The sequence below is a fragment of the Amblyomma maculatum genome, chromosome 2 (genome assembly GCF_055883805.1).
Source record: "Amblyomma maculatum isolate TAMU_Amacu chromosome 2, ASM5588380v1, whole genome shotgun sequence".
Classification (NCBI taxonomy): domain Eukaryota; kingdom Metazoa; phylum Arthropoda; class Arachnida; order Ixodida; family Ixodidae; genus Amblyomma; species Amblyomma maculatum.
Window position 1 is genome coordinate 34,135,077 of NC_139345.1, and position 21,087 is coordinate 34,156,163.

General features: G+C 41.8%; 1 protein-coding gene across 1 annotated transcript in view; it reads right to left on the reverse strand.

The window, feature by feature from the left end:
- Nucleotides 1–20,687, reverse strand: part of AsnRS (asparagine--tRNA ligase) — a 34,859-nt gene extending 14,172 nt beyond the window's left edge. The window contains exons 1-8 of the mRNA XM_084593767.1: nucleotides 20,491–20,687; nucleotides 19,857–19,939; nucleotides 19,714–19,776; nucleotides 17,252–17,434; nucleotides 15,077–15,226; nucleotides 11,622–11,708; nucleotides 4,300–4,386; nucleotides 1,643–1,699 (exon numbers count right to left, since the gene is read on the reverse strand). Coding sequence (XP_084449893.1) covers nucleotides 1,643–1,699; nucleotides 4,300–4,386; nucleotides 11,622–11,708; nucleotides 15,077–15,226; nucleotides 17,252–17,434; nucleotides 19,714–19,776; nucleotides 19,857–19,939; nucleotides 20,491–20,521 — 741 coding nt within the window. The 5' untranslated portion in view covers nucleotides 20,522–20,687. The remainder of the gene's footprint in view (nucleotides 1–1,642; nucleotides 1,700–4,299; nucleotides 4,387–11,621; nucleotides 11,709–15,076; nucleotides 15,227–17,251; nucleotides 17,435–19,713; nucleotides 19,777–19,856; nucleotides 19,940–20,490) is intronic.
- Between the last annotated feature and the right edge of the window lie 400 nt (nucleotides 20,688–21,087).

Below are 21,087 nucleotides of genomic sequence, written 5' to 3' on the forward strand. Positions count from 1 at the left end.
GCTCGCTCGAAGCAGCGTGGGACTGAGCACTCGCAAGAGACACTCTGCTGCATTTTGAGCGGCCGCAGGCAACAGCAGCATTATTGCTGTACGGGAGCAACAACATGGTGATAGTAACAGAACAAGGTGCAAAGAAGATGCCTGCCTTAGCACCGCAGGAAACAGCCAGGTTATAAGAAGTCCAAAATACACATCTGCCTGTTTCGACTTCAAGTTAAAAGAACTGAAGTTCCACCAGAAATATCATAATATTTCAATGCAGAAGTGGTAGTTTTAGTATTCTTTTATCTTTACACGAGCATGCTTGACGCTATAGCCAGATACAACTAAAGAATGCAACAACTGTCACACACAATGCCTCTGGCAGTCAGCTGTTAAAGCATTTCTTGTTACCTAAATAAAAAGCTAACTATCAGACCAAATTATAGGGTCAAGAATTTCAATGCCTCTGGGTTGTTTGGTATGGTCAAACGTCAAAAATTCATTTCGTTCACTGTTCAGCAGAGTAGCACACAAGGCTTGTACCACCATTTTTTATAGTTAGCGACTGCTTTTGTTTTCTTTTATAAGTTGTATCCTAATATAAAGGATAAAGTATCAATATTTAGATGAGAAAATTATCATTTCAGTGCACACTGAAGAACCACAGAGGCTTAAATTATTCGGAGCCCTCCACTATAGTGTTCCCCGAAGCCTGAGTTCAGGCTTTGGGACTCCATAAAATAAGCAAACAATTCTAAATTTTAAAATCGTAAAATGAAATAAAAATTCATGCACTGTGAGGCTGCTGTGAAGATACTTTAGCGAACTGGAATGCTCAACTCGTGAGTTCCAAATGTGGCCAGTTACTTCTGAGGTAGGTAAGAAATAGACCGGAAAGCGTGGCGTGACATGGTCCATAGGGTCACGAAGAGTCGGACACGACTGAACGCCTGAACTGAACTGAGGTAAGAAATACAGCACAACCTGAACCTAAGCCCGTTACAACAACACTGGAAACAAGGCAGCCCAATATCACCGCGAGCTCATCTCTCCACCCTAAAACTGCAACATGATTTCACACAGAGCTCCCCTAAACTGCTGTGCTCACCTACCTTACGAGTCCCTCTAAGGTATGAAAATTCAACAAAAACAAAATTATATTGCTCCTCAGGATGCTCACTGCGGAGAGCCAGGCTTCACCATGGCTCATCTATACTGTGTGACAATCTTGGCAAACATACAAGACATCCCAATGACCACCTGAAGATATGCTAATACAGATCATACCATATGCCTTTTCCATCCTTTCCTATGGATTTCGATACCCTTAAGGCGAGCCGAGACAAGTATTGATACTGGAAATGTGCTGCTCTAGTGCCCTCGTGTGCAAGGCATTATGCACCTATTGACAGAAACATTTTACGGATGAAAATGAAGTCACTTCAAAATTTTCAAGGCCTGAAATCATCATATCCCAAAGTCCTGGTTTCTGCCTCCTGGTAGCTGCAGCTACTTAGTGCCAACCAATTCATTTGTCTACTTGCCTAGGTACAAATTACATGCTGCAGCCAGGGCAGCAATGTAAGCAGAGTGCTGTGTGTCAAAAACTTCAATGAAGTCATGGCATGTTTTTACACAGTGCTGTATTGACGATGCTTACCGTGTCTCCCCGCAGTGCCAAGTGGCGGTTGTCTAATAGAATATCAACATGGGATTCCTGCAAAACATCAAAATGACAAAAAAAAAAAATGAAAACTCTTGGCACATGAAGACAAAAATGAAAAGAAAACCTTGCCCAATGAAACCTATCATTGCTGCCTTTCCATTAGCAAATATGCCGGATTACGTCTAATATGAACTACTCACTGCTAGGCAGCTAACTGAATTTTGAGTAAATACTTATCCAGCATAAAACAACTGTCATTTCTGTTCAAACAATTGAAATTTTGCACATTGTATAGAGTAGTGGGTTTTGTTGAATAATAAACTTTGCAGTAGGCCTTGCATAATGCACTAAATAAATTAGAGGGTCTCTTAGATGTCTCTCAAGAGGAGAATGGCGAAAGCTTACTTTTCCTCTCCTATCGTTAGCCTCTCATCGTTTGACTCTTACCGGCATTTGTTGCAGTGCTACACATAATTATAATTGGTTTACAGAAAAGAAAATGCGCAGTATCTGTCACACTTTCTCCGGTAAGTGTGAGTTTGGATGGTACACCATTGCTCCTATCGCGTGGCGTTCCTTGGCACGCGTTCAAGTGTGGCACTGCAGATGGCAGGAATGCTAGACAAGAACACATTTCGTGGAATCTGGCGAGAAATGACAGATCTCGCACACAACTCTCACACACGAATTTCATTCCATGAGCCTACAAAGGCTTTCGCCTTAAAAAATTCAGCTGCTTTTAAACTGATCTCACTAAATATGCAAATATGCGCACATTTTCGAACAATGAGAAGGGGCCTCACCTATCAAAAAGAAAAAACAGCCATAATCCAACAGGAGACAGCGAAAATGGTAATCATATTGGCTTCCTATTCTTTCTCAAACAAAACGCACATAACTTCTTAAGGTAGGGACACACTAGCGGGAAGACGCGCGCGGCATGCCGCCGGCGGCAAGCAGTTTGCCGCAAAACCTGCAGCGGCGGCGGGTAGACCTGCCGCGCGCCGAATGGGTCGAAGAGCCATTTTCGGCGGCTTGCCGCGTGCCTCAAATCGGAAGAGCCAATGAGAGACGTCCGGCTCAACGACGTGCGCGTAAGTGTCGCCATCTCATGCCTGCTACCGAAGTTAACTCAAGCGCTCCGCGCAATCAACGACGAAGCGAGCATTCTCCTTTTGTACCGCGGTGTTGAAAACTTCGCCTCAGTGAGAGAATAATGGAACACTTTCTTGAGGCTGCTCGGTTAATACCCTTTTACGTGAAAATCAACCGATGAGCGATCATCGGCAAAGCATTCGATCTCGCAGGCGAGTTGTTTTCATACTTGAGTGCCCGATGAACATTCACGTCGGGGAAAATGTGAACAGGACAGTAAATTTGTTTCGAATAGTCAAGCGGTGTGCTGCGGAGCAAACACGATCGTCGCGGTGGATGATGAGGGACAAGGAGAAGCTGGAATGAGGTCTGCTGGCCGAAAAAAGATTCGTAGATCAGCTCACAGAGTCGGACACAAGGCGCGATCAGCGCTGTCACGTGACCTCCGCGGCGATCACCGCGCAAAACCGATGTGGCCTCTCTGCCGCGCGCGTTCTCCCACCAGTGTGTCCGTACCCTTAGACTTGTAACTATGCATTTGCGGTTAGGCCCCAAACCACATACTGCCCTTTTTTTCTCACGTTGATTAATGCGAGCAAAAGTGGCCACATGTTATTAAAAGAACATGCTTCCAACAAATACTGCTGTGCAAAATTCAAGCACAAAGAAGAAAGCAAATGGAAAAGAACCAGGATTTATTCTCGTATTCACTGCTCATACAACAGTTGGCAGTCATGCAACATTTCGTGCAGCAATTTGGGGAACATTTAAGCTCCACATTTAGGGGTAAGATGCAATAGCGTCAATGTCTTTCCTCAGTTGCGAGCAAATCTCGAGCGAAACCACAATAGCAATCACTTTTTTACTGATCCCTTAATTTCTGCCTTTATTATTTTACACATGCTCATTAACACGCAGTTTTAAGCTACTACAATATGCAAAAGATTTTTCAACATATATATATAATGACCTTAATAGTATCACATTCAAAATTCTTGTAAATCTTGATTCAGCCTTGTAAATCAATTATTTACATATCTATATGCTAAGCTGAAAACCACATCGATACTGCTATGTAAACGTAACATCAACGAGCATTAATCTTACAAGCAGTACGCTACAGTACCTTTTCAAAGATTGTGGAAATGCAGCTAAACATAGCTATAATGAAGTAAAGCCCAGAAGCTGATGCATATCATGGTCCACGTGGCAGAAGCATAAAGGTTGCACGTGGTACCCGTTCAAAGGCGTGTCTATCACTGCCAAAGCCACCACGAATTAAAAAAAAAAAAAAGCTGCAGCAAAGAAGTACTAACTGCCCTTTGGCTTTGCTATAATGAGATTTCATTCTATAAGTCATTGGAGTGCTTTTAGCATGCAAAGTGTGATTACAGGCAATTCCTGACTGGCAAGGCACCAAGGAAAACCTTTTGTTGCGCACATAAAAAACTATGAAAAGCATAGTTCTTTTCCAATCATAATCACAAATGCAAATCATAGGTACTGCAGTTATGAGCCACACTTTCAAACTAACTTTACAAGGGTTGAAGAATCACCTCGTTGATGACGTTTTCCAGGCCCCCAGCCGGGGCATCTCCAATCAGCTCCCAGAAATCGACGTGGAGCTCATGACCCCCAGGTGCCTGCATATGAAGTGCCATGAGTAGGAGTGTCGAAATAGTTTTATTTCGGTTCGAAGAGCATTTGAAGTAACAGGTATATTCGGTTAAAACCCTTTTAAGTGAATAGCTCAAATAGTCCTTAAACTAAGACAGAGCAAGCAACACAGTTTAGAGCTTTCAAAATCATTGACTTTTATTACTGCTGCGCAGTACGTTTTCTGATTCAAAGCAAATTTGAAGCAAAAAGCAAATTCTTCAAATAATTTTAAAGTGAATATACTTTCGAATACTTGTTATGCATCATAAAACTGGTCACTAAAATAAGCACATTCAAAACTATGCAATTTTCCAGCACAGAACACCATTAGATGCAAAAATAAAAGCAAGTACTGAAGTTATGTCGCAGTGACTGAAGTCGCATTTATCTCCTACAGAAGTGGTCAGTGGAAATTTAGGGAGCTCAACTACACTCAGAGCTGACAATATACTTGCAGGGTGTGACCTATTTGTAGGTCTTCCAATTGCTGGCTTTTCCTGCAATAGCGCGGTTTCGCAAATGTTGCTCTGAAGTGGTAACTCCACGGACACATGCTAGATACGCATCGCATGCAGCGGTAGCCTGGACCAGAAGTCAGAAGCAAGCATCCATCTCAATGTGCCTTTCCTGCTTCAGCAGCCGTGCCTGATTAGCCGAATTCACACGGAGAAGTGCGGATGTAGCAGATACAGTCAGTTCTGACTTATCCTGTGGAAATCAGCGAAGCCTTGCCTCCTTCAATTCGTAAATGCCACCATGACGGTTCTGGCAGGTAGATGGGGGTGCAGATTCCTGGCAGGTACATATCTGGGCACCAAATTCGCACCTGCTTACGTGTGCTACTATACACTTCCACAGACTGGCTCCTGTGTATATGTGGGCATGCAGACACATAGCAAGTAGGCCTAGGAAGTTTCCATGGAGTCAGGCCTTGGTTGCACGCGGGCTGTGGTACCATCCTGGAAGTTGCATCAAGTAGAAAACCTTCATAGTAGAGTCCCTCGGACTGGCAAAAATCTTTGCTATATCAGAGTCTTTACTATATCAGCTGTTGGCGATGACATAGCCCTGAAGATGCTGTCTGGTAATTAAATGATTACTTACTAAACGCTTCTTATTGCTGCAAGAAAAAGCATTCCAAAATAACATCCATCCTTCTCTTATCGTCTCTTTGTGCAACTTTTTTTTTTTTTTCAGCTATAAAATTCTTTGTTTACATCTTATGGAAGTACCTCTTTGGCGTGAATGCAGTGTGGCTACTAATACAACTTAGTTTGATTTCTTGTGGCGTCGTTTTCCGCTGTTTCTATCATCTCAGAGGCAGTAAAGGGGAAAAAATATATAGTAAAGGTGAAAAAAATGTACACTCGTCTATGGAGATATAGTGAGAGTTCAGTTTCACTTCATTATATCTGAGATATTACTATAATAGAGTTTACTATAGTGGAGTTCTATACTGCCGAAATTGCACGAGGCAAGCATTTCACAAACATTATTGGTAATGAGATTTCGAATACCAAATATTTGGATTGAATCGACTATAGAATGCGTGACTATTCAATTGAGTACAGTAACCAAAATCATTTAATGTTCGTACAAACCTCCCCATAAGTAAAAAAAGAAATGCTTAGTTGAAGGCATAAAGCATGCACAAACGTTAGTAACTACTGGGCACAAGCATGATGTGAGCCCGCACACTATACATCTGGCATGGATGCATGGCTAAATATGAGAATGAAAAAGTAATCGAGCAGTTATCAGTGAAGTGAAGAGCTCCATATTTTTTACACAACTTGGTTTCCACACCAAAGATGGACAAAATTCCTGCCATTCAATCAAAACCACTCAACAAAGAAATTAATTGCCTATATCTATTCATTTATTCAGGAAAAAGGCTACTGGAGTTGAAACTGATTCGCATTATGGTACACAGAGAAAGCATGAAAATAGTAGAGCCCCGTTATAGTAAACTCGGATATAGTAAGAACTTTGATACAGTAAAGTAGAACTGAAGTCCCAGTTCATCTTCCATAGATGACTGTAGATTTTTTCCCTTTTATAGTAAAGACAATTTTTGCAAAAATCGGTTAAGAAGCTTCTGGTCGCAGTGACGTACTTCCCAAGAAATGACGTCGCCGCGAGCGCGCTACCGCAAATAGCCTGAAAATATATTTTTTTTCTGAAAAAAAGAAAAAAGAAAGAAAAAACAACCACTGAGCAAGTTCTTTAATTGGCTTTGCCACTGGACGCCACAGCTGTGAGGAAAAGTCAACTTTACATAGGCATTGCAGCCGTGAGGGAATGCATGCGGAGCATAGAAAAAAAAAAAAAAAAAAGTAAATCCGGCTACACATGTGCAAAGAAGGCGGCATGGTCAGTTCAGAAATTAGAGTAAAAGTGTAGCGAGAAATAGGGAAGTGAAGAAACGGCCGAACGTTCGCAGCACTGTGCAATGTGAAGCAAGAGGCAGTGGTGGAAAGAAGTAGAGGCGCGGCCTGTGCAGTTTTGCCGCGTTCGACTGTCATGCCGATTTCTGATGTGTTGAGTTATAAATAATGACAAACAGTGAAAGACGACACCATGTTCATGCAAGGTCTTGGTTTTCACATGAACTCAAACTCATACCCCTGTCACACGGACAGTTTCAATACCCATTGAGTCAATGGAGATCAAACGCAATGGGGATTGGCCACTGCCACACGGCGGTTTTCAACGATGATTGAACTCTATCGACATTGACTCAATGAGGTCCGCGAATGACCACTGGAACGCCAAGGAACATTGAGAGCAGCCCCGCACTCACCCTAAGGTGAAAAACAAGACATAAACTTAGATGAAACAAAACATCTTTTGGATTAAATTATTTAGACTACATTATGCGGTTCGTCAACTAGCTCTTTGCAAGTCAAAATGATCGCTCTATTGCATGTGCGGTGTTCAGACGTAAACAAACTGACGCTGTTCTAGGGTGTCTAGTTGCTGTTCTGTGGCAGTGTGGCATATGCTGCAGTGTTTCGCTCATGTTCCCCGTTTACCACGCTTTGTGACAACCGAGACCAAGAAGAGCCCTACATGTGCTTCTACCGATAGCAACTATGAACGCAGCGAAGACCACTGCCGAGCTGTAGCAGCATCACTGGCGCAAAATGAATGCGGCGATTGCACACCGTTCGTCGTTGTTCCGCCGTTGCTTGCCTGTGGGCGATGTCGTGCTGCAAGGTATTTCAATCATCATCATCAGCCTGATTATACCCACTGCAGGGCGAAGGACTCTCCCATATTTCTCGACTTAACCCAGTTCTGTGCTAGCTGCATCCACTTGACCCCTGCTAACTTCTTAATCTCATCCACCCACCTAACTTTCTGCTGCCCCCTGCTACGCTTTCCTTCCTTGGAATCCAGTTTGTTACCCTCAGCGGCCATCGGTTATCCTCTCTTCGCACTACATGTCCTGCCCATGTCCATTTCTTCTTCTTAATTTCCACTAGAATGTCGGTAACTTGAGTTATTTCTCTGAGCCACTCTGCATGCTTTCTATCTCTTAATGTTACCCCTACCATTTTTCGTTCCATAGCCCTCTGGGCTGTCCTCAACTTAAGTAGAACTCTCTTGGTTAGCCTCCACGTTTCAGCCCCATAGATGAGTACAGGCAAGATGCAACTGTTGTATACTTTCCTCTTGAGCGATACCGGTAAGCTGCTAGTCATAATCTGCGAGTGCTTGCCAAATGCGCACCATCCCAATATGGAGCTTATCATAGGAGGGGGCGGCCAATTACTGCACCAGTGTGGCCAGCTCCTGTTCTGGTGAGGGAGTGCGTTGCCGGAGGTGTTCACCGGCATCAGGTCGCACCCCAAACCTGTTTATGCAATTCCATAGACACGCGTTTTTTTTTTTCTTTTTTTTTCATCCGGTGGAGAATTGCGCGGCACCGGGATTTGAACCCCGGTCCTCTTGCATGCGAGGCGGATGTTCTACCGCTACGCCACCGCTGCGAAGGGTATTTCAATACCCTTCTCTAAACGAACTTTCATTTAATAATAGCATTTAGTGCGATATATGCCTCGTTCTATCCTGTTTCACTTCATACTTTTACTGGGTATTATTACCCGTGGCGCCATCTGTCGGATGACATGCTCACTATTCAATGGTCATTAAGATTTGTTGTATGGCATTGGCGCATCTCAATGACCCTTGAAAATTTCAATGGCCATTCACTCAATGGGCATTGAGATTGCCCGTGTGACAAAGGTATCAGTTGTATTTGTCGCCATTTTACATCCATGCTAAAGGGTTTGTCCGAGACGTGACTGGTGGCAACATTAATGCTTTTTCTGTTGACATTAAGGATTTGTATTACTCGTTGCCAAATGACAAGGTGCTCTGCTGTGTTGAGGAGTGCATTGAAGATTTCGGGTGTGTTGCCTTCCAAAACACGACGGGTATATCAGTGAGTAGCTTCCTAGAACTTTTAGCATTGTATTTAAAATCAACGTTCATTAACTGGAAAGATAAACCGTACCTTCAGAAGGACGGGATATGTATCGGTTCATGCCTGGCCCTGGTTTTAAGCAACATGTTTTTATCTAAACTGGACAAGACTGTTATCAGTCGCCTTGAGGGTATGGACGTGTTGCAAATCTTTAGATTTGTTGATGAATTCGTAATCCTTATTCGCACTGTCTCTGGCTCACTAGAGTCAAAGGCCATAAACATTTTAACCATCATGAAGGAATGTTTTAACCCACTAGTTTTGACCACTGAACTGCCAGTAAATGACTATTTAAGGTTTTTAGATCTTATCTTGACCTTCCACCCTAATCGCATTTGCTGGGCCTACCAGCCTCGTAGTAACAAACCTGTATTACCCTATCATTCCGCACATTCAAAACTCGTAAAGAGAGCCATCGTCAACATGTGTTTTCAGAACTCCCTCAAAAAATCGTGTACGCACAAGCTGAACGAAAGTTTTAATCAACAGTCCACAAGGTTGACTAATGCTGGATACCCTGCCGAGGTCCAGGTATCTGTTGCCGAGAAGCTTCTGAGAAAATTCAATGGTGATCACCAGCCTCCATTGCTCGATGGAAGAAAATGTTTTGTTGTAATGCCGTATATGCACAGAATTTCCCATAATCTAAAGAGAACTCGCTTGACGACATCCAGTTTACCTTGCGTCATAGATCTTACATTCCATGTTGCTATGTGATATATCTCCTTGCAACATCGGACTTTCCGGTCGCTTCCCGACACATCCACAACTGAGCGTCCTTTTGGCTTTAGCCCAGCCGCTTCATTCGTCCTGGAGCTACTAGGAATCGCCCTTTGTTCATCCCCAGTAACATGTGGGACACCTTCCAACCTGGGGGGCTCATCTTCCGGCGCCATATCATTAATGGTACTGTGACTGGCGGATGATATGCAGATGATACCACTTTAATGGCAGAAAGTGAAGTGGAACTCAAGAGACTTCTGATGCACGTGCAAGAAGAGAGTGAGAAGTTTGGGCTTAAACTGAACATTAAAAAGACAAAGATCATGGCGTCCTGCCCTATCAAGTCCTGGAGTATCAATGGACAAGAAGTGGAAGCTGTAACAAATTTTCTCTTCTTGGGCTCCAAGATTACCTTGGAAGGAGACTGCAGCCATGAAATTAGGAGACGCCTGCTTCTGGGAAAAAGAGCAATGGTTAGCCTTGACCGCCTAGTAAAGAGCAGAGACATTAGTCTGCCAACCAAGATCCGTATAACTCGTGCTATGGTCTTTCCAGTTGTGATGTATGGATGCGAGAGTTGGACTGTGAAAAAGGCTGACCGCCAAAGAATTGACGCGTTTGAATTGTGGTGCTGGCGAAGACTCTTGAGAGCTCCTTGGACTGCCAGAAGATCAAATCAGTCGATATTGTCGACCATAGAGGGTCAAATTCTAAAGTTAAAGCTCAGCTACTTTGGTCATCTGATGAGAAGAGAGGAGTCGCTGGAGAAAGATTTGATGTTGGGAAAGGTTGAGGGTCGCCGGAAAAGGGGTAGGCAGCGAAAGCGATGGTTAGATGGCATCCTCGAGGCACTGCAGATGAAGTTATGTGATGTTAGGAAGATAGCGAGAGACCGGAAAGCGTGGCGTGACATGGTCCATAGGGTCACGAAGAGTCGGACATGACTGAGCGACTGAACTGAAACTGAAAGAGAACTCGACGAAGGGCAAACACAACCATCGTATTTTCGGCTCCGAAAAAACTAGCTTCTTTGTGCAAGATTGACAAAACAAACAGTAACGAAGCACGTGCTTGCACGACTCGTCATCAGAAGCCTTTCGTACATTGCATTGAAGGAATCATGTATCAGATACCTTTATAATGTGGTGGCCACAACATCGGACAAACAGGACGATGCCTAAATGAGCGATTAATGGAGCACGCACGTAACGTCAAGAACGGGAAGGGAAGTTCACTTGTGGATCACATTCTTTCTTGTAAACCGAGAACTTGCAAGCCATACTTAGAACAACTGCTGTGCTAGCAAGAAGTTTTAATATGACCACACGTGTAATAATTGAAGCGGAGAGGATAAATGCTTCCAGAGAGACGTGTTAGCACTCCGTCGATTTGTTTATGTGATAAAGAACTGTCTTTTCTCCGGCGATGATACTGTAGCACATGTGATACCTTGTCTTTGGCGTATAATTGTGCTACATGTGTGAAAAACTGTTGTTGGAAGGTAGCGCTCATGTTGTTCAGTCTTCTCGTGTGTCTTGTCTGTTTTGCACTACAATATCACTATGCTAAAGAGGTACTTACACAAGATGTAAACAAAAAACCTTACAAATGAAAAAAAGAAAATTGCCCAGAGACGACAAGAGAAGAATGAAAGTTACTTTAGCGCCTTTTTTTTTTTTTTTCATAATGTAACAAGATGTGTTTACTAAATAGCCATTCAAGTACTAGACAGCATCTTTAGGGCCATGTCATTACTAACAACTGATACAGTAAAGACCCTGATATACTAGTTAAAGATTTTTGTCGGTCCGAGTGACTTCGCTATAAAGGGTTTCTACTGTTTCATGCTTTGAGGCACTGAATATTGACTATTCTTGGTTCTTGCTCTGGCAACAGTTTTGCTCTGCTGTATCTTAGCTCTTCAAATGTTACAAATTCATCCTTTGTAGCCAGCATCAAGTGAGGCACAAGGAAGCAGAACCTGAATCTGTTGCCTAAACTCACCGACTTGCCTTCAAGTACAGGACGAAGCTCTCCGTAAACATGAACAGATGACTCAGTTGTTAACATCAGGGCCTCATATGTGTGGCACTGAAATAGAATCCAAATGACAAAGACCTCTGTAATGACAAATGACCCAAGTAAAACATTTCAAATTAAGCCTATCAAATAATACAGATCACATATTTCATAGAAGATGAGCTATAGGCTCAGAATGCTGCAGCTCTAACAATCAATGCAGATCTGGACATGTAATGAACTGGCCAAGATTCCTGAACTGGGATAATGGCCCCCCCCCCCCCCCAAAAAAAAAAAAGATATGTGCCTTTCCAAACTTGGAACACCGCACATCGCTTCACTTCCTGAGAAGTTCACATTGATAAAAACAAATACACTTAAAAAACATAACAGCCATTCTCCCCCTTTGGCAAATCTAAACAGCTAGTTTATTCTGTAACCTAATTCATCCTCTGCAGTGATGTAATTAAAAAGATACCTGTATTGACAGATTAAAAAGGTGGCCTGTATTGACAGATTACCACATTCTAATGACAAAGGTCCTAGTTTTGCTGAAAATGAAGCTGATGTAAACTAGTGAGTGCAAAAAAAATCAAGTACAAGTGTTACCACCACCAATCCTTGCCAAAAGCATATTGTGGTACACCGAGAAAGATTTTATGTGGATACCCAAAGCAGGGATAGTGTGAAAACATTCATGGTGATGTGGCGCATGGAGCAGGAAAAGACATTCATGAATAAATGAAAACATGGTAGACTGCAACCAAAGGGTTTCAACGGTATAATGTAAGCTGCATTATCACGAATCATCTGCCTTATCAAGGTTCTAATGAAGTGGATTTTTCCTTGGCCTCGAACATTTTGTAGGTGGCCTCTTCCATCCCTCACCTCCCACTAGTGCCGTCACACTTTCCGAAGATATGCAACAACGGCATTCACAACAAAATACCGACTATGAAGCCTCTTTTGGTATGGACACTGCAAGTTTGAATTGTATGCTAGAAAAAGTTCTAAATACGATTTTTCTTGGCAATACTAAATGCAACTTTTGCTACCGACTGAAAAGCCTCAGAAACAATTTTTACAACAAAGAAAAATTACATCAAGGTATCTTCGGTGTCTGCTTAAAAATGTGAGCACCTGATGCCCTACACAGTGTTTGACTATCTGGCAGGCTCAGGAGTGCAGGAAGTAATTAAAGTGTTTAATAAAGTGTCTGTTACTGACTATGAAGCTGTTATGCATAAAAACAACGGTACAAGTACCAATTAGGTGCCAAAAACTTTTCAAAATAATGCCGTCAGCTCTTCATACATTGCAAATTCCACAACCTTTCGAACAGATGATAGTGTGTGAGCGTTGAACTTTTACAAATTTAATATATAATTAATAAGGTTTAGCAACAAATCTGATGAAATATTCTACAGGAGAAACAATGCAACATTAAATTAAACTGAAACGGACACCCATTTCCTAGGCAGCACATATTTTTCAGGTGAAGATTGCACTCAGCATGTTACTTTCTCCATTTCTGTAGATAAGAACATATTTATTCCCTGGCTATTCTCGTGTACGTGTTTAAATATTTTTTTCCATGAAATGTTGTCTCTTGTGCTTGGTTGTTGTGTTAGCAATGAATAGTTAATATTTTGTTAAACTTAACAGTATTCATTGCTACGGGTTTTGCAGCTTTTTCTGGCACTCTTATACTGAGTGTTTCAGCAAACACTTTCAAAGACCACTGAGAATAGCGGGTTCAATATAGAAAAATATATGCAGAGGAACAAATTTTCTTCAGACACAAAATTCTACAAAACTCCTCAATTATCCAGCTGATTAACTAAAACCAGCTAACCAACCTTTTAATTATTGAAATTGGGTGGTTAGTCCCAATAAGGAGTTTAAAGCTACGAACAAGACAATGCCATATCAGTTTTTGAAATAAAAAAAAAAAAAAAAAAAAAAAAAAAAAAAAAAAAACTCATTTCTGAAAGCCCTGCAGCACGAAGAAATCAGATGCTCTTTTCCCCATGAAACTGAAGTTGAGCGCAAGAGACGCACAGGAAGCTTGGTACAGAACCGACGCCCAGGGGTGATGTGAGCAGTGGCTACAGCACTCAGTTCGAAATACTATCGCAGTATGACTCTATGATCATGTGACATATGCGCTTAGTGAATGCTGTCATAAAGGACTGTGAGCAGCCTAACACGTTTTTCAAGTACAGTGAAAGCTCTTTAATTCGAACCTCGATAATTCGAACTATACTACTTGGTCCGGCCAAGCTCCATAGAGAGGTGTGTACAAAAAAGCCCATTATTCGAATGTGAGTTGGTTCCAATATGGATAATTCTAACTGCGCACTGCGGTATCTGGGCGGCATGGCCCACAGCACATAGCAAAAAAAAAAAAAAAAATATCTCTGCAAAAGAGCGGAATAGTTAGAGGCTGCGCACGTCCAAAACGGGGACAGAAGATGGAATCAGGTAAAGCCATGGATGAGTGGGTAAAACCTAAATGGCACCACGACCGGCGCTGTGGCCGCCAGCTTTGGAGGGAGGGAACGGTGGCCACAGCGACGGTTGCCTGCTCTCCCACACAACCTCCGAAACTCGCAACTAAATGCTCGTTAATTACAGCCCTGTTAATTTGGAAATACGGATAAATACCGCTGGCACGATCCCAGCCAATGCCCCCGAAGGGCTATGTTTTCGGATGGGCACTACGTGTTAAACTTTTTTTTTTTTTTCGATATTCGTCCAACCTTCTACCCATCAGTCATCAACGGAAGCACGCGGTCAGCCGCGATCATGATGCCGGCTTTTAGTATCGTTCGCTTCAAAAGGTGTTTGCTGCTATCGCGTGTTACAATGATTGAGTGGCAGTATATGACGGCCACCCCAATCGCCCATGGCATGATAAAGCGAATGTACTGAAAAGGGGGCCCCCCTGTTGCTGGAGCTAATGCCAAAAGGTAAACACACCGTTATTGCTACGCAGCATCTTGGCGCACTGCCAGGAAATGTGTTGAGGACCGTGACCGCGCGAAACAGAGGGAAGCACTGACTTTTTTTTTCCTTCAAAATCTTAGGCACAAATCGGGGCAGGGTGAGTTTATTATGCGAGTGGGTTCGTTACACGACTAAATACGATACATTTACCTTAATGCAAATGGTTTTTGTCAGTTTTTCCGAGGCCATTCGATAATTCAAGCATCGGATAATTTGAACTTTTTTTACCGGTCCCATGAAGTTCGAATTAACGAGCTTTTACTGTACACACAAAGGCATGGTGCCTTTGAGGGAATGAAATTATACTGGCTACAAAGGTGGCAATAGAGCCTCCCCCGCTTCATCCTTGCCCTGACTTTGAGAAGCTATATAGTACATACTCCAATATTTTTGCACAATACTGTCAAACCTATACTCAGAACAAGACATACCAGCTGGTCAGTGAGGATGCACTGGAGAAAGCCTGTGCCATCTCGCAGCAAGATGAACATGAGCGAACGGCCCTGCCTTCGGAGATGGTGAACCCATCCGAACAGGTGCACTCGCTGGCCTCGGTGACTTTTTGCTTCGCGCACTTTGATCTGCGAACACAAAAGTTAACGCAACCAGTATCAGAGGTGCTCTAGAGAATCATATGCAGGAGCCAGCAGGTCTGTTGCATGCTGTATCAAAATAATAATAACAAAAAAAAAAAAAAAAAACATGCTAAACATTACAACTGAAATACTTGCAATGTGAAAGGAGACTGCATCAATGGGAAAGGAAGCAACATACGGGCATAACAAGCAACATAACAAGTCTATGAGAGATGGGCTATAGGTATGGCCATATACAGTCAAACATGGTTCAAAGAAATATCATTGTTTCATCAATAATTGTTATAACCAGGTCATAAAAAAAAAAAAAAGAAAACGAAGAGTTGCAGACTTTGGCATAAGTACCTTACAATGTTCATATCTTTGCAGGAAAATATCCGCACCACCAAACTTTGACTAGTTTGTGGCGTATTTTTTCATATCTCCCAACAGGATGCCTAACTATTGCACATATTCCAGTTAGAGACTTAAACAAAAATGAATTTCCGGGGAACTTGCTTTTTTTTTTGTAAGGCCTCTTTTGCATAGCTTCCTGTTTGTGATTGCTGTCAGCAGAGGTGACAACTGATATGACCACCTAGTGAAAACTTCATTTTTCATCACTGCACTGTCAACATGCCAGAATTCTTCAAGTCTAGACATGCCGTCATCATCATTACATCTCAGTATCTTACAGTCCCAGTACTTTCTCCACCCCTCCATCACCGTGGCATGTAAGTATCTCTGGCGCACAAGACGTATGTGTGCATGGTCACACACAGGTTTTACTTTCAGAGCATTGGGTCAATCCGTCAGTCAGCTTTGCCAGCTCTTCAAGTATATGCTTTGCATTGTGAGCACGTTTCAGCTGCCGTGGCTGTAGAGTTTTCATGTTTTTTTCTCTCTTAAGCTTGGCTTTCAGTGACCAGATTTAATGGTTACAGCTGGTAATGTGCAATGACAGCACAGTTATAAACAGTTTATTTTACCACAGAAAGCATGAAAGTGCTCCGACCGCCTACTGATATGTCCGATATATTGTTCTCACCAGTATTGTTATAAGTGGATTAGCTTATTGTACTTTTTCGAAACTGAATCAAATATGAATAGGTTACCTTTGCTAACAAATCAGATATGAATAGTAAAGTTACGAAAACAAATTTAACATAAATCAAATAGTGAAAGGATCAAATCAAATACAAAAAATATAGTGCAATTATTAGCTGAATGTTCAAGTATAATAGCAAAGTGCTAGCTGTAGCACTATAAGTCATAGATTTAAAGCTATAGCTTTTGAAAGATGCAGCACTGATCTCCACTAGGGGATATGCAACTTAAAGTCAGTATATTAACTTGGTGACCATAAAGTCATACGCATATGAATATTACCTTTCATTTCTGGTTGATTACAACAGCACTTGAGCGTGGAGTTGCACTGTGAGCGTAGACCATGGCCTCTAGAGCTGGGCATGAAGTTAGGATTTTGCTAAATCTGCTTGAACTCTCTAGCACTAACCCTTATTCAAGGCCATGTACTCGCCCCTTATGAATGTCGCCACGTGAATAGACTGTGTCAAGGCATCGCACCCTCTTTCCCACAGAGATTGATAGTGGTTGCATGCTGTGGGTGTTGGAGTGTGCCATGATTATGAAACAGCCAAAAAACACTATGTGCCCTATTTGATCTGTGGGCTAATTATAATCAAATTATTAGAAAAGATCAGAGAATGATTTCAATTCATTTCAAATCATTTTGAACATGCACTACTTCATATGTTCAATGACTCAAAATGAAAATGAAGGATGTTTGATTTGCTATAAAAAAATTTTTAAATATTTGCCCACCCTTAGTAGGTTAGCATTCAATATGTGGCACTAAAATACATCTATGCACTAATACCTTCCCACACAATAATACATCGAAAGCAGCTGAAAAGAAACGCATTTCCTTGCGTGCATAAAAGCACAATAAAAAAAAAATTGTGATTCAACTAATGTAAAAAAAGAACACCCCACAAAACCCAAGCATACCTTAACAGGAGTAGGCAGAGATGGATCCAGCTGTATCTTGACTTTCTTAGCCTCTTCTATGTTCTTTTCACGCCGTGCCCCATCTTCTGCTTCTTTCTGAGTTCGCTCAACGTTTTTGTACTGCTCTCGTACCCAGATCTTCCGCACTTTCTTGATTTGTGATTGGGATACCAGGGCCCATTTCTGCGTGAAAGACAAGACCAAGCATAACATCTTCGCATAATAAAAACGCAAGGCAGCATGACCGGACCAGTTAAGTGTGCACTGAGATTCAACCTGACCTTATCAATGTAACCACAAATATGCACAGAAACTGCACCCATGCCACACACAAAAAGAAATAACAGCAAATGATCAATGCTTTAAGTTAGCTAATGACATATCTTCATAAGCACAAAATATTGTCCATGTTGCCCAAATATTAAAATTACCTTGCAGAAGGTGCCATTGTTCTTGACTGCCAAGTTGAAAATCCGCCACAAGCTCATGTGTCAGCACACAAGCCAGAAATGTAACATCCATGCCACATGGAGAAATTAAATTCTAATAAGCAACTACTGTCTTAAATTTTAATGACACATGTGAGGTCCTGAATGAGCATATTGAATGATATTAGCCGTACTGCCATTAACAACAAATTCACCTCAACTCCTTCACTAAAGGAATGAATATTCTCTTTGCCATTTCACACACTGTCACACAGAAAATCATACACAGTGCCATGAGCAATTTCCTGACGAACTTCAAAAGATTTATTCATAACTTTCAGTGAAATGAGGCACCTCTGCTGCAGTGTTGATGTCAACGGCACCGTTTTTACCGGAACCATTGACAGATACTCCCGGCTACTGCGCTGACACAAGTGTTTATGGCTACTTTCCCAACAGATTCCCAACAGATGGCACAACCATTCCGTTTGCTTGGCGTACTGTAGTGATTTTAAAATGTACTACACTAACATTTTGCACCCTTGTCTTGTTGTAAAATCGTGATATATTAATAGCATCAATATTTCAGTAATGGTATAATATTCCGCAAACTTTACAAAGGGACTACATTCTGCTGTGCAGTGAGCTGATACATTTCCCTTGTCTTGTAGTAAAATTGTGGTATATTAATAACATCAATATTTCAGTAATGGTATAATATTCCGCAAAATTTACAAAGGGACTATATTCTGCTGCGCAGTGAGCTGATACATTTCCCTTGTCTTGTAGTAAAATCGTGATATATTATTAACATCAATATTTCAGTAATGGTATAATATTCCGCAAAATTTACAAAGGGACTACATTCTGCTGCGCAGTGAGCTGATACATTTCAGCTTAGTAGCTTTGGCTCCATAGCCAGAAAATGTTGTCTTGAAGTATGGATGTGTAGCACCAACTCCAAAAATAATGGCATTAACAAATTTAAGGCATTAAGCATGTACTATCATTCCTTAAAAGTGTGTTACCTTAGCTACATGGTCAAATTTAATGTCATGCAGATTTTACAGCAATGGCATTAGCTTTAGCAACATTTTCAGCCTAATGTGATCAACATGACTTCTTCGCCCGAGAAATGTATACACTTGTCCCCATTAATCATGCGCCCTCATCCCTAAATTTAAGCATTCAATTAAAATTAAAAATTAAATTAAAATTAGGAGATGAGCACTACTGAACATTGAACAACCTCCCATCAAAGTATAAAATTATTCCAAAAAGTATAAAATGTTTCACTTATACTTTTCTTTCAGACAAGGCGCTTCTACTATATTATCTTTGTGAATGATGCATTTTTGACCACCATATCTGACTGACACTCTAAATTTGTGTGCCGACACATGTGAATGGCTAATGTCAATTATAATGAGCACTATTTTCTTCAAGAGTGCTTTCATATTATATCTGCATCATACTGAAAATACAAGCACACACGAGCACTTCTTATAATCAAGTAAAATTTAACAGCTCGAAACATATTATTGCGACATACACCTCCCTGCAAGCCAGTCATTAAATCTATATGTGCAGCCCCAACTTCAAAAACAATAGCATAAAGAAACATAAGGAATTAAGCATTTTCTATTACCTTTTTTTTTTTTTGTGTGTGTGTGTGTGTGTGTGTGCATGTGACATGAGTGCAGCACAAAAAAGTCAGAAAAATGATGCCCTTTGCAACAAAATGCAGTACAGCTGTCTTCGAATAAGAAGTCTGTTACTTGGTGGAGGTTGTTTCTAGTGAGGCTGCATTATTTTAGCATGATCATTTTCTTGGGTGAATGAGTTGCAACAAATTCAGCGTGTTGCGAGCGGCAGTAGCGCTGATCATTAAATGTGTATGTGAGGCAGTGCAAGAATGACATCAAAATTTAAGGCATTATGCACTTATGATATTAAATTATATGTATGGCAGAGGTATTATTACCTTATCATTACCAGTTAAGGGGTGAAAATGTACACAATAAACCTGCATACCTCGCCATCCTTCCCGTCACCGAAGATAGGAGGAAAGGGTTCATTGCCAGCAATCCGCATTACCTGCACGAAAAGGATGGGGATCAGGAATTGGCTAACACTAATTTCTTGCGTCTTCCATTTGTCAGCTGGAAGCTACTTACTTGTAGTAAGCTCTTGACTGGTTTCAGCTCACTGCCGTCACCGGATTCATCATCTCCGTGCAATTCGGACATGTACAGAGGCTCTGTGTGACCAGGATATGTGCATTCAGCTCAGAAGCCATAACCAATACTTATAAACTAACTTGTCCACTAGATGTATGCGTGCATTATGCGCATAAATTCATAAACCTAGTCAGAACTGTATGGCATAACTACAGCAATGTTTTGCTAGGCAATCGAAACAAGCACTTCCAGCTTGAAGCCGGTCGGCATCGGGACACATAGCTTAATATAGCCCGAAGAACTCAGGATTGAATGCACAAAGTTTCATCTGTACAAACGTTCTGGCTGGCTTCAGTCAAGGAAACTTTTCCTACATGTCCACTGCTTCAGTGGGCCCAGCAGCTCAATTTTCAAGCGTGCCTTGCCGGCAAAAACCGCCGGCAATGGCTTTTTCCGGTAAGTTGCAATTTTATAATAATGTTTTTTTTTAAGCTAATTCTTCTCAGCTCAAAGCAAATATTTCGGCGCGATCATTTTCTTCAGAAAGAGAATCAAGTTCAAGCCGCATGAGCTGGCAGCTCAGGATGACCGTCGTTTGCCACATAGCTTTGGGAAACGCTTTGAAGCTTACTCTTTTCAATATGATGAGCGTCCTCGCCCATTGTGCGCGTAGACAGGATATTTTGAGTAGCAAAGAACACTGATTTGACTTTTTAGTAACTGCCACAAAGAGGTATTCTAACGTCACACTTCGCTATCGTGCTAAGCACCATAGAAATCAGCATGCAAAACAGACAGCAGCGGACGATACGGATTGATTCGGCTTCGCTGCAGATGATGATGCAATGTCTTATGCAAGCCAGAGATGCAAAAAGCCGGTCGTGGATGCAAGCCACGTGTAAGCGAAGCAAGTATTTGTTCATCTTCTTGATAACGTGCAGGCGATGTAAAGTATTGGCACTTTTAAAATTTTAATAATAACGAATAATCCGGCACGGTCTGGTGAACATTGCGTTATCTAGCAACCCCCCCCCCGGTAAAATTCTCGGCGCGAAGTTTGAAATCAGGGAAAACAACGTTGCCGTGGCTGCTTACGCAGAGTCTGGTGCTGAGCTCCCACTGTGTTTTAAAGCGAAAGCTTTACTAGCCCCATTACGCCAAAATCCGGTCGTCGGTGTGTTGACTCGATGGTGCCCCAAAACGACTCCAGGGCTCGTATTTCGGGTTT